This window comes from Erinaceus europaeus, chromosome 4, assembly GCF_950295315.1.
Source record: "Erinaceus europaeus chromosome 4, mEriEur2.1, whole genome shotgun sequence".
NCBI lineage: Eukaryota > Metazoa > Chordata > Mammalia > Eulipotyphla > Erinaceidae > Erinaceus > Erinaceus europaeus.
This window is the reverse complement of record NC_080165.1, coordinates 115,197,662-115,211,504: the sequence shown is the minus strand read 5'-3', so window position 1 is coordinate 115,211,504 and position 13,843 is coordinate 115,197,662. Positions and strand designations below refer to the sequence as shown.

At 35.7% G+C, this 13,843-nt stretch overlaps 1 protein-coding gene across 2 annotated transcripts in view; it reads left to right on the top strand.

The window, feature by feature from the left end:
- The first annotated feature begins 3,377 nt into the window (after positions 1 to 3,377).
- PDE7B (phosphodiesterase 7B) overlaps positions 3,378 to 13,843 on the top strand; it is a 424,310-nt gene continuing 413,844 nt past the window's right edge. For both annotated transcript variants that reach the window (XM_016186828.2, XM_060190400.1), the window contains exon 1: positions 3,378 to 3,796. In XM_016186828.2, coding sequence (XP_016042314.1) covers positions 3,776 to 3,796 — 21 coding nt within the window. In that variant the 5' untranslated portion in view covers positions 3,378 to 3,775. The remainder of the gene's footprint in view (positions 3,797 to 13,843) is intronic.

Here is a 13,843-nt window from a genome sequence, read left to right as displayed (position 1 = left end):
AGTACTGACTACAAAACAGGCATTCAACAAAGATTCACTGCTCTAGAATCACTTTACTTCACCTCAGTACGAGGTACTTATCCCTGACTTAGGCCACTGAGTAAGCAGAAAACTTTTTCTAGTTTACTCAAGTCAGATACCTGTAAGTTAATTTTGGTCCCTTTATTTTATGCCCCACACCTTAAAATTATGCCAGTCTTACATACACACACACACACACACACACACACGCACACGCACACGCACATGCACACACCTGTGTGCTCTTAATATCTTTATTTCAGCATCCTTTTTACTAACTGGAATTGTATATTTACTTTTTTAAACTACTTTTACTATACTTCCTCAGAGCATAAACTACATAAGAACAGAGTTCTCATGTAGTATTGTGTTTCATTCACGTCCGTGTTTTCAATTTTAAAGATACAGTCCAACAATTATAGTTTTGCTTAACCCTAACACTTAGTATCTTATATAGAATTATGTTCTGTCTAAAAGTATAACAAACTTATTTAAACAAGGTTTCCGCTTTTTTTTTTTCCTCTTTCTTCTGTATTAAATTCACCTCTTCATCATTTTCTGGACCTAGAGCAACAGAGAAATCTGGATGGCCTGAGTGACATACATCTTTTAGTTCTGCTAGAGGAATTGTGGATTGGGAGAAGTTTACACAATGCATAGAAAATAGTTTTAAAGTTTCCAAAGAAAAAAAAATTGTTATCAGAGTTGGGTGTTGGGGAGAAAGAGTTTATGGGACAGTCAGAAACAACAATGGAAACCACTGTGGCTTTCCAGAGTAAGAAAAGAAATATAAGGAGAAACTAAAGACCCTATACCAACACAAGAAGAAAACAGGATTACCATATGTCACCATGCACAAAGATAAGCTCAAAGTGGATCAAAGATTTAGATATTAGGCCAGAAAACATAAAATATGTAGAAGAAAATGTTATCAAAATACTTAATGACATCTGCTTTTGAAATGTCTTTGGTGTTTTGAGCAGAGTAAACAAAAGAAAAGATAAACTACTGGGAATATGCCAAACTCAAAAGCTTCTGCATAGCAAAAGGAGACATCGCCAAAACAGACAAATACCCTATAGAACAGGAAAAGATATTTACATGCCATATATGTAAGAACATGACATCATCTCCCCAGACAATAACTTGAATCCACCTGCATATCAGATTTCAGGCTCAGGGGAAAAAAGAAAAAGGAAAAAAAAAACTAATATAGGCTCTTTGTAATGTAACTAAAATATGCCTACTAGCTATCTACAAAATGGTGGACCCCCCCCCCCCCCCGCCCAATTCTTCATCTGCACTATTCCAGCCTTTAGGTTCATGACTGGTCAACAATTTGGCTTTGTATGTTAACTCTCTTGTCAACCACCAGGTTCCAGATGCTAGCATGATGCCGACCAGACTTCCCTGGACAGACAACCCCACCAAAATGTCCTGGAGCTCCACTTCCCAGAACCCTTCCCAACTAGGGAAAGAGAAAAACAGGCTGGGAGTATGGATCGACCTGTCAATGCCCATGTTCAGCGAGGAAGCAATTACAGAAGCCAGACCTTCCACCTTCTGCATACCACAATGACGTTGGGTCCATACTCCCAGAGGGTTAAAGAATAGGAAAGCTATACAGGAAGGGGATGGGATACGGAGTTCTGGTGGTGGGAATTGTGTGGAGTTGTCCCTCTCTTATCCTATGGCTTTGTCAATGCTTCCTTTAAAAAAAATAATAAAACAGAGACATGAAGTCACAAAACTCAGGAACAACAACAAAAATTGCCCTGCTAAAATCTGTGAGAAAAAATTCAACAAATGCTTCTCCAAGAAGTATCTTCAGGTGGTCAGCACCTGAAAAAAATTATTCAGTCACTGATTATCAGAGAAATGCAAATCAAGGCAATAATGAAATACAAGCTCAGGTTTGAGAGAATGGCCCACTTCAAAAGGATAGTAATAAGTGCTAGAGAGGGTGTGGAGAGAAAGGAACCCTACTACACTATTAATTGGAATGGGAATTATTGTAGCCCTTATAGAAATTCCTGAAAATATTAATAATCAACTCATCATATAATTCATCAATTTCCCTCCTAGGTATCTATCCAAAGAGCACAAAAACACCTATTTGAAAAGATCCAGACACACTTATGTTCATGGCAGAGATATTTTTAATAGTTAATATTTGGAAACAACCCAAGTGTCCAATAGCATGAATGGTTAAAGTTGGGACATATATACACAATGAAATACAGTACAGCTATAAAAAAAAAAAACAAAACGGTATGTTCTCCTTTGATACAGCATGGATGGAATTAGAGGGAATTATGCCAAGTGAGATAAGCCAGAAGATAGAAGGAGGAATATAAAATAATCTCACTCACAGATAAACTCTAAGAAACAAAGTAATGGACAATCGTGAATAGACTATAGTCTATTGCTGAAGATTCAGGGACTTAGAAAGGGATGAGGAAGGAGCACTAAAGGGAAGTAAGTGAGCTCAGTTTCTATGATGGAATAAGATAATGGTTTAGATTTTCATAGTAATAGTAATGATAGCTATTTTGAGAAAATTTAGAAACGTGCCCTTGTGACAGCATAAATCTTAAAAATTAACATCTCAATATGGAGATAATGGTATTGGAAAAGGGGAGAGAAGCTGTCGCCTTGATAGAAGAAGTATCCCAAAATAACTGTACCTTCAAACACTCTAGGAGAGGACATGCTGATAATTCAGGCATGTCTGTGTGGCACCATTGTGTCCTCCTCCTTCAATGACTCCCTCTGGGGAGTTGCAGAAGGGAAATCTCCCTAACATGAATAATCCTGACCCTAGCACAAAAACTGGAGGAAAGATAAAAGAGGTATTGGCAGAATAAACTTTTCACTGTGCAAAATATTGCTCACCAGCCTATTTGTGCCTATTCTGTATCTGTGAATACAAAGATTATTTGGTAACTTATATTTTAGGTAAAGGGGGGATCTGAATTAGTTTGACAATAAGAAACAGGTATGAGGTGGACATATGTACACTTGGAAAAAATATCTATCAATCTCATTGCTATGATTTAGCTTGGGTTTTCTTATTCACTTTTTATTTGTTTGTGTTCTTTTTTTAATTTTTGGATACACTGAAACATACAGTGTCTTCAATTTTAAAAGTTTATTCTGAGTACAAAAATGTCTTTTGGGTTCTTCTCAGAGAAAAGTGCCCAGGCTAACCACAGGCACACACACATTCTTCCCATAGTACAGTACTTTAAAATTAATAGCACATGCAGAGGAAAAACTAAACCCTTTGACGTCACTCTTGAAATGAGGAAACATAAACAGAGAAAGCTCCACTCCAGTAAGCTGCCAGAGTTGAAGCCGATTGGCCTCTGCTTTTCCTTGCCTGTGGCAACTGACAGCACCTCCCAGCCTTGCAGGCCGGCTGCCGGTTCCCTCAGCCAGTCGGTGGGTCTGGGCACTGCAGCAGGCTTGGGCAGCCGTCCCAGCACTAGTCTGGGAGAAAGTGGTATACTCACCCAGAGAGAATCTCTCTTTCAATCTTCTTGCTTTCTCGAGCTCTCTGTGCTCTTGTATTTTATTTTATTTTATTTTACTTTATTTTATTTTATTTTTCTCTCTCTCTTTTGTTTTACCTAACTATATTCCTAATCCTGGATGAAGTTGCTGGATTCTGCAGCACAAGTCTTCATGAACAAGCAGCACCGCTCAGAGATTTCACGGCATTCAAAGGTCACAGAACTGCCACTATGGTTAAATGTCTTGTTTAATGGTTGAGGTAGGTACAACAAATTTCAGCTGCAACCTCATTTTTCTTGTGAAAACAAAATCACTGAGAGATGGCAGGAGTTTTATTTAAAATGAACCTGTACATAAATATGCTGGCGGGTGGGGGGGTGTCTAGGGTTGTTACTATAGCAACCAGCTTTTGAATTTCCTTCCTTTTTCTGGGAGAACTGACTAAATGTTATCACTTATCCAAAATTAACCATTTCAGGGTAACAAGACTGTATTATAAGCATCATGAAAAACTCTGGGCATTTTCAATGCACTTTGAGCTCCCCCTGGGGAGGGCTGCTTCAGGGGTGGAGAGTATGTTTTTAACCAGTGCAATCTTTTTTCTCCAATGTAAAACTGAGGGTTGAGTCATTTTAAAATTTCTGTTGGGACATGATAGGAAAATATTGACTAAATGATTGGTGAAAGTTGTAGCATAAAGAAAAATAAGACCAATTTCTTCCTAGAGTTTTTCATATTGGTTGATAGTGGACTTATGAAATATAGTAGGAAGAGAGGAAAGTGCTGGTCTTGAAATGGAAGGCAGGAAAACCCGTTTGATGTATGTTCAAAAAATGAGTTCTTGAGGAAAATTTATTTTGTCATCTTTTTGCATTAAAAAATCTGGATTTAGAAATCAGCAGAAGCATAGGCTCTAAGTTGTAGAACCAATGATTTAGATAAAATCATAACTTTATTAGTATTGCACTTCTGCTAGTTACTATTTTTTCTACAATAGTTGAAAGAATAATATAATTAGAGAGTTAAGTGATTAATCCTATCAGCTAATTAATTACCTATAGATTCTGTTCTTCATGTGCTCTAGTCAGAGCAACTACCAAAATATTAGAACAAATCTCTTTGCACCAGACAGTAGGCAAATGCATTCATAGACAATAAACAAGAAAAAGCTTAAGAAAGCAGGGGAAATTGAACACAGGGTAATGCTATTTTCAATGGCATATTACTACTGTGCATTGGGAGGAACTATGCTAAATATCATTCCTGCCCAAGAAATAGATTTTGTAAATAACTTTTAAAAAAAAGTTTAGTAGTATGTGGTTAACTTGGGTTTCCTTATTACCCTTCTCAAAGTTATACAATAACAAGGAAAACAGGGTTATTTTAAACCATTGCCCTGTTTCTAAACTGTACTTGATTTTTTTTTTTTAAGTTTTCTGTTCTCAACACTGAATACCAGATTTTTTTTTTTAACTGGGTCATGTTAGCAGTTATTAAGCAAGGTGTCAAACACAGAGTATATTTCAAAGGGTTAATGAAATTAACTGCAGACAACTGCAATATACCAACTTAAGAACTGCAAAAATATTAGCTCTGAAATGCAGAGGATGTGCTGTGAATGGACAATTGCTTTTCTGCAGTGCCTAGTGGAAAAACAAGGACTTTGTGTGTTGCAAATGCCTAACTGCAGCTCCTCCATTTCCTCTGCTTTATCTTTTATTACTGGCTGGTGAAACAAAGAAGGGTGTCACTAGTTGCCTCTTGATTGACATTTTCTCTACTAAAATGAAGTCATTTTGTTTTGTTTCAAGTAAAAGCCCAATGTTTACTAGTGGCAACTTCAAAGTCTCTGTCCTCTTTATAAGAAATTTCACCTGACATTGCAAAGTTGTCTGATTTCAGAGTTCAATAGAACAAAATGAGACAAAATCAGTGGTGGTTAGAAGTGGGGAAATTAACTGAGAGAAACTTTTTTTTTCTCTCTAATCAAGTTACTTACGAAAAGGATGGAAAAACCCATGATTTATGAGGAACAGACAACAACACAGGAAAAATAATTGCACTTATACTTCTTTTAGTGTCCTACACAGTGTTTAGCACAAAGCTGCCCCTTCTTGACTCTCAATAACTGGTTTAAATGCTGAGAATTTACTACCCTACATGTATTGCAAATTGTTTAAATAATTTTCAAGTGTTATGAAAAATGTTCTTGGTGTTACTCCAGCTAAAGATATAATGTGGAAATAAACCTATCAGTGGTACAGAGGAGGGCATTCCAAATGTTGATCAGGGTTATTTTCAAAGAACATCTTATTCCTAACAGATGCAAAAGTAAAATAACCAAATTTCCTCAAAGTGGGAATGTACCACCTGGAAAATATCTCTGCCTAGTAATTAATCTTCCACAGTTAAATTTGTTGTTAACCAGGTTAAAATCACAGGGGAAACTGCTTGTTGACTCATAGAACATAGTGTTGGAAGGAATTTATTAGGCAGTAAACTAATCCCAAATGAGACTAAAAGGGCTTCATTATATTAAAGAGAACCATCAAAATTCGGAATCAAGTTAGACTTTAAAACATGTAAATGTAAAAGCTAACAGGTATTTTAAGTGTTTCACTTACATTGACTTATTGGGAGTAATTTATTGGGGGGGATAGGTAAACTTATTACAAACATTTTTATTCAAAGAAATCCATAGTCCTAATTCAGACCATAGGCTCTAACAAAGACTACAGACAAGGAAAGGTCTCTCTTTAAAAGATGCAGCTGACAGAGGAAGAAAGCATTCGACATTTGGACACTCACCCTTACAAATCAAAGATTCTATTAACTCTCCCCAGTAGTGGCATCTCTATTTCTTCTAACAATGTGTGTATGACAACAAGTTGGGGGTCAGTACCACTGGCATATATATATATATCCCAAGTGACTTTATCAACAGGCCTACTTTGAATCATGAGGTGATGCACATTTTTTTTATCTTTGCAATCTTTGGTTCATATATAGAGGAGGCTAAATGAATTATAGGGACCCAAACTGAGTGAATCTCTACTACACAGCAGATAATATTAGAAATTTTATATGTAGAGCAAAATGTGTCCAAGTATTTAAAAAGTAAATGCCTGGAACATGCAATAGGTAGAGACTGGGATGGTTATTTTCATTCAGGATTTATTTAACTAGTTGGGTAGCTCTGAGTCATATGTCTACCCAATAATCAGTAAGAGAAATAAGAATAAGAAATAGAATAAGACAGTTGTCTTATTCTATTTCTACCACTTCTTTTTATATTAAAATTTTATAGTACTTTTATTTTCAATCTGAAAATTTTAGATATCCACTTATTAATGTGAAGTTACAAAACTTTACTCACAAAACATTACAGTGCACTTTCAACATATAAAGGAAGATACTTGTTGAGAGAATGTGATTAAGAAAGTTAGATAAGCAATTATCCCCAGCTTTGAGAAATTTAAAATCTAGTTGAATATATAAGCATCTATGTTGTATAATCTTGTGGGACAAAGGGAATTCTAGAGAAAGGTGATGGATAAAGTTGAAAACAAAAATCTATGAAAATTGGAGTTCAAAATAAGTTAATGTTTTTTTTAAACTATGAAGACATCCATTTATCATTAGATCTTTAATATGGTCAATTGAAGACATCATTCTTTTGAAATACTTTTATAATAATATTTTTAGAGTTATTCCATTAGTTGATTAAACAACTATTTGGGCCTGAGATGGTGAATTAAATAAGTGCATGAGCTTCTTCTCCATCATCACTTGGATTTGGAGCCCCTAGAAATTATAGATGGCAGGAATCCTTCAGGAACTTTGACAGTAGTCCTAAATACCAGCCACTACTTGTTACAAGAATAGGAGCTTTCTAAGCTGTGCTGGGCTTGAACATTGATGTAGTTAAGTACTTTGGAGAAAGCTCTTGGTGTTATAAACCTCAGATAGTGGTTCATAACTTCCAGAGATGACATGTGTGAGTTAAGGCAAATGTGTTTAACATTGAAAATTCAGTTTCCTCATCTTCAAAATGAAACTGCAGGGGCACTTCTAGGATATCTATTTATTTCCCAAATTCTGTGGTTTACACTGACAAGATTAACGTTGACTCACTCATCATTATTATTATTGTTGTTGTTGTTATTTTATATTTCTTCCTCTTTCATCCTTCTATCATTTCCCTTCATAGTTTCCATTTACTTAGCTAATTCAAATTTTCATAAGGTTACCTTCAAAACACTGCCATTGCCAAAGGAAAATACAAAAGTACGGCATAATCTTAAATTGTGGGATATTTTTCTTCAGGAGGATTATTGCCCCTCACTGAACTACATTTATCCTTGATCCATTTCTCTGTTATGAGACTGATGTGCTACACCATACTATAGAACTTTTTTAAAAAATCTTTTTTCTAAACTTTATTTATTTATTTATTATTGAATAGAGACAGAGAGAAATTGAGGGGAAGGGGAGATAGAGAATGGAGAGAGACAGAGAGACACCTGCAACCCTGCCCACCACTTGTGAAGCTCTCCCCCTGCAGGTGGGGACCAGAGGCTTGTCCCCAGAGGTAGGGACAAGTCCTTGTGCACTGTAGTGTGTGCACTTAACCAGGTGCGCAACCACCTGGCCCCACTATAGAACTTCTTATGGCAGAGTTCAAGAGACAATTTAGAGTCTGTGTCTTATATCCAAGGACTCTAATGTTACACTACAGGTGTCTTATTCTTAACTTTAAATCACTGTCCTAAATTTTACATAGCATTTTATCGAATGTCTCCACAACCTCATTTCTGGTCTCCTTAGGAAATTATTAAGAACATACTGAAACTAAGAGAAGTCATCAGAAAAAAAACGGCAAATTAAGTATCTGCCTGGGACAAATAAAATAATACAGGTTCAGTTCCACATCTTAGCAGTGAGATTTGATACCACTCAGTTACCATCATGTAGGCTCTGGTAGGAACCTAATTGGATTGGAGAATTCCCCCTGATATTTCCTCTAAGTGAAGATACACAATTAATAGCTCAAGCATAGAAAGTAAGTAGCTAGATTTGTACTTGATAATCATATACACTTAAGTCAGCTCACCTGAATAGTACTCCTGTTTTGCTATACGAATGACTTAGATTTGAACCTGACTCTCCTTGCTTCCATACTTTGGTGTCTTACCTTCTCTCTGTCTTTGGCTCTGTCTTTCTATCTGAAAAAGTCAACCCAGGTTCTAGTCTGGCTCACACCACAATTGAGGGAACTTTCATGTTATACTGTCTTTTCTATTTTCATATCTGTCACTGTCTTTCTCTTTTTACCTGTAAAAGTCAGCTGAAACAGTGAAGCCTTGGTTATGACAAAAAACAAAACCAAATAAATGAACAAAAACTATATATATATATATATATATATATATTTAACATGGCATAAGATTCATAGAAATCTATCAAACATATAATTATTAATTTGCTACAGTATATATTCACCATTAAAAGAAAACAAATTCTTTTGTAGATTCTTTTTATATTTATATTCAAGCAGTGTAGAAGTATGAAAAATATTATCTATTATACCAGTAAAAAAAATTCTCATATGATTTAGCTTGTTGTTTTTCTCCCTTCTTCCCTTCCTTCCTTTTTCTCTGTCTCAATTCTCCTCCTTTCACTCACTTTTTATTGCAATTGTAACAAGATGGAAACAATGTTGAGATTTTGATAGTTATCATTTGTAAAAATTGGAGTAATACCTACTTCAGATTTTCCTTTCTAATACTTGGTGAATTAGCATTAAATGTACACTAAAATTTCTCCCAAAGTCATTTATTAATACCATTTCATTTTATTTATTAACACCATTATCATAATTAACACATAAATGAAGAATATATAAAACATATTTTCACTTCATGACAATCCTCACTAATTTACCATTGCTTTAAACATACAAAAATGGATTATGTTTTTTAACAGAATTTATATGTTATTTAAATATAAAGAAGGTTATTGAGAGTTTTTAATGTGGACTAGCAAAATAGCTCATCTGGGAATATGCCTGCTTTGCCATGTTTATCATCCAGATTCAAGACCAGCCACTACCACACAGGGAAAAGCTTCAGTGTGGTGGTGTCTTTCCCTCTCTACTTTTGTCTTCCTGTATCTACCTCCCTGCATTTGTCTCTCTCCATCTGAACACTGAAACCCAGGCAATGGAGAGAGGGGTGGGGGAGAGAGATAGAGGAAAATATGAATTTGGAAATTAATGCGTATTTTTATTTTTCCCTTGGAAGAGGAATTGGGATGGTCCAAGGCTAGTCTGATGTGAGGTATAGATTTTACATTATAGTAGCATGTGTCTGCACCATTGAATTTTGATCTTTTAAGATCTTTACAGTTAATGCTTTACATAGTCTTTGTTAACCTTAAGCAAAACTTTTTTAGGGACATCTTGAATCTTGCTTAATTGTGTTTTGTTTATAATATAAAATGTTAGGAACGTCTTCAAGTTGACAGGAGGAGAATTGTTGAATATATTATTTCAATCCATACAACAGAATAGTTTATGTGTTTTAAAAGAATGGGATAGATGTGCATGCATAAATTTGTAATGATTTTCAAGATATGTGGGGATAAAGAGCTATATTAATCTTCATAAATGAAAACATGCATTTACTCACAGAGAAAATTTCTGAAATATTAAATTATAGAAACTAAACAATGAGCATATCTTCAGGGGAACTTTGAGCATGAGATGAAAATGAGACTTACTTTTCATGTATATTCTTCAGGATTGCTCAGCTTTATCTGAGGATACTTTATTGAACACACAATGGACAGTGAATTTACTTACTATTGAGTGATATTTAATTTGTAGAGATAAGTTAGACAGTAAAATAAAAACTCTATTTTGTTTACAGATTACTAATTTCTTCCCTGAATTCTGTTATTTTTTTCCCAAATATCTTTGACATTGCTAGGGAGCACAATTTGCCACAGAGGTAAGTCCTTTGAGTGAGGAGAAAATCCATCTCTCCTGCTAGAATAACTTTGAGCCAATCATCCCTCTGGGTATCTTTTCTCATGTACAAAACTAAGAGCTTAATCCAGTTCAATTCTCATTCCAGTTTTTATTATGTATCTAAGAAAACTTTTTAACCTGATTTCAAATCCAACCATTTAAGGTCTTTCTCCATATACTGAAGAATATTTTAATGGCTTGACATCTTAACAAACTTTTCTATTTTAGAAGGATATGATTGAGTTAATTTTTCCAGTTTAATATGTTTTAAAATCTATATTTCTCCAAACTATACATCATAGATAAACAAGATTAAAATGTACTGTAATACCACTTATTCACAGAACAATACTAAATGCCACCTATATAAAGATGCGTAGTTTTCTCAGATATGCCAGTAATTAATGCTTGCTTCAGTTAGAATATGATTTATACATTTCTTGATTTTTTCCAGCAGGGGAAAAAAGGACTTTCATTTCCTTTTCTTATTATACCACTTGCCGGCTGTGTCCAGTCAGATGAAAGAACTTAGTCATTCACACAAATGTAGATGAATTCTCATGAAAGGAGATGCTATACTATGCCTTAATATAGAAAAGGTCAGGAAATTTAAGAAAAAAATAGTTGTTTTTCATTTGATACAAACGTAGTTTATTCACATTTCTTTAAGATAAATGTACCTACTTTTTCAATTAAATCACTATTTCAATTTAGATTTTTAGTTTGATTTAGAAAGAGGAAATACTAGTCATTTTCTAACATTATTAATATGTTTACACCTTTTTATTCCTTATACAACATAAAGACAAATATATAGAAAACTTTTATTTTATTTTATTTTATTTTATTTATAAAAAGGAAACCCTGACAAAAAACCATAGGATAAATGGGGTACAACTCCACACATTTTCCACCACCAGAACTCCATATCCCATCCTTTCCCTTTCCCTTGATAGCTTTCCTATTCTTTTACTCTCTGGGAGTAAGGACCCAAGGTCATTGTGGGATGTAAAAGGTGGAAGGTCTGGCTTCTGTAATTGCTTCCCTGCTGAACATAGGCACTGGCAGGTCGATCCATACTCCCAGCCAGCCTTTCTTTGCCTCGTGGGGTGGGGTTCTGGGGAACTGGAGTTCCAGGACCTATTGGTGGTGTTGTCTTGTCTATCCAGGGAAGTCTGTTTGGCATCATGGTAGCATCTGGAACCTGGTGGCTGAAAAGAGAGTTAACATATAAAGCCAAACAAGTTGTTGACTCATCATGAACCTAAAGGCTGGAATAGTGCAGATGAACTACTAGAGGGCTCTCCATTTTGTAGATTGCTGGCAGGCATATTTTAGTTATATTCCAAAATTATATTTCAGATCAATGTGGTTTACAGTCAACAATATTTATACAACTTCCCCATATTTGGGAACTACTCTTCCCTGATCCAGCATTCTGGTCCCTTTTCCAGCCATGACATCATCTCCCCAGACAATAATTTGGATCCACCTGCATATCAGGAAAAAAAAAAAAAAAACTAGTATAGCCACAGGCCCTTTGGAATATAACTAAAAAAACTTTTTATGTGGTATTTATGCCAAAATATTAATGAGTGTGACAACATAGCCTATTTGAAATATACTGCTTAGAGAATCTACTTAAATATTTCCTTTGATTTAATTATTTATTTATTTATAACCTTTCAGGGCTCATTGTATGTGTAATTGCACTGCTTTTGTTAGAGTGACTTTTAAAAATTTTTTTAATTCATTTATTCCTTTTTGTTGCCCTTGTTGTCTCATTGTTGTAGTTATTATTGTTGTAGTCATTGGATAGGACAGAGAGAAATGGAGAGAGGAGGAGAAGACAGAGAGTGGGAGAGAAAGATAGACCCCTGCAGACCTGCTTCACCTCTTGTGAAGAGACTCCCCTGCAGGTGGGGAGCCGGGGGCTCAAACCGGGCTCCTTATGCCAATCCTATCGCTTTGTGCCACAAGCACTTAAACCACTGCGCTAGCGCCCATTTCCCTGTTAGACTGATTTTTAAAATTTCAGATAGAGTAGACAGAGTGAGGGAGATGGAGAGATACCACAGCACTGCTCCGATACTTAGAGAACTTCCCCTAATGCTGTGCATGGTGGTGCCATTCGTTGTCAGGGGCTTCACCCAGACTCTCACTCATGGAAACAAGGTATTCTACCAGGTTAGCTATCCCCCTGGTCCATTGATGTCAGTTTGAAAAACAAAATCACTTAACTGAATTTATTGAAATAAATAAGTGACAAAAATATATAACTTTTTAAAATTCAGTTGATAAAAGTTTGGGTTTTAATTTTATTTTTCCCAAATCAATGTTTACTGGGGCTAGGAGATAGCGTACCCTAAATTCTGGCATCACATGGGATTATTATGGTCAGTACCAGGGAGAAGATTCAGGGATAGTGGAACAGTGCTAGAGTGTCTCTTCTCTTTCTCTATCCCCCACCCCCTCATCTGCTTGAAATTAAGTGTTTAGAGTATACGAAAAATTCATTGACTTAACACTGATTCATAACAGTCTAAGAGTTCAAGAGTATAGTCTTGTGTGTGTGTGTGTGTGCGTGTGTGTGCGTGTGTGAGAGTGAAAGTCATCACATCCACCACCAAAGTGTGCCTTCACATCAGATAGAATCTTCAGCCTACCCCCTTCATTGTATCTTTACCTATTTCCTCTATTTATTATCATCATTTTCTGAGTCAGTTTGCTTATTATTATTACAAGTTCATTTGTTTTAATTATCTAAATTCAACATATGAATGAAACCATCAGTAGTTGTCTTTTACTTCTTTCCTTAAGTAAGTGTTATCAGTTTGAGTTTCATCCATTTGGTCTTTTTTTTTTTTTTTGCCTCCAGGGTTATTGCTGGGGCTCAGTGCCTGCACTACGAATCATTCCACTGTTCTTGGAGGCCATTTTTTCCATTTTGTTGCTCTTGTTGTTGTTATTATTGTTGTTATTGTTGGTTAGGACAGAGAGAAATCGAGAGAGGAGGGAAGACAGAGAGGGGGAAAGAAAGACAGATACCTGCAGACCTGCTTCACCACTGGTGAAGCGACCCCCCCTGCAGGCGAGGAGCCAGGGACTCTAACCGAAATCCTTACACCTGTCCTTGAGCTTTGCCATGCTGGGTTACCACCTGATTCCCCCCACCACCACTCCCCATTTGGTCTTTAATGACACAAGGCCATTGGTTTTAATGGTTGACTACTATTCCATTCAGGCATATGTTTATAATTTATTTATCCATTCATC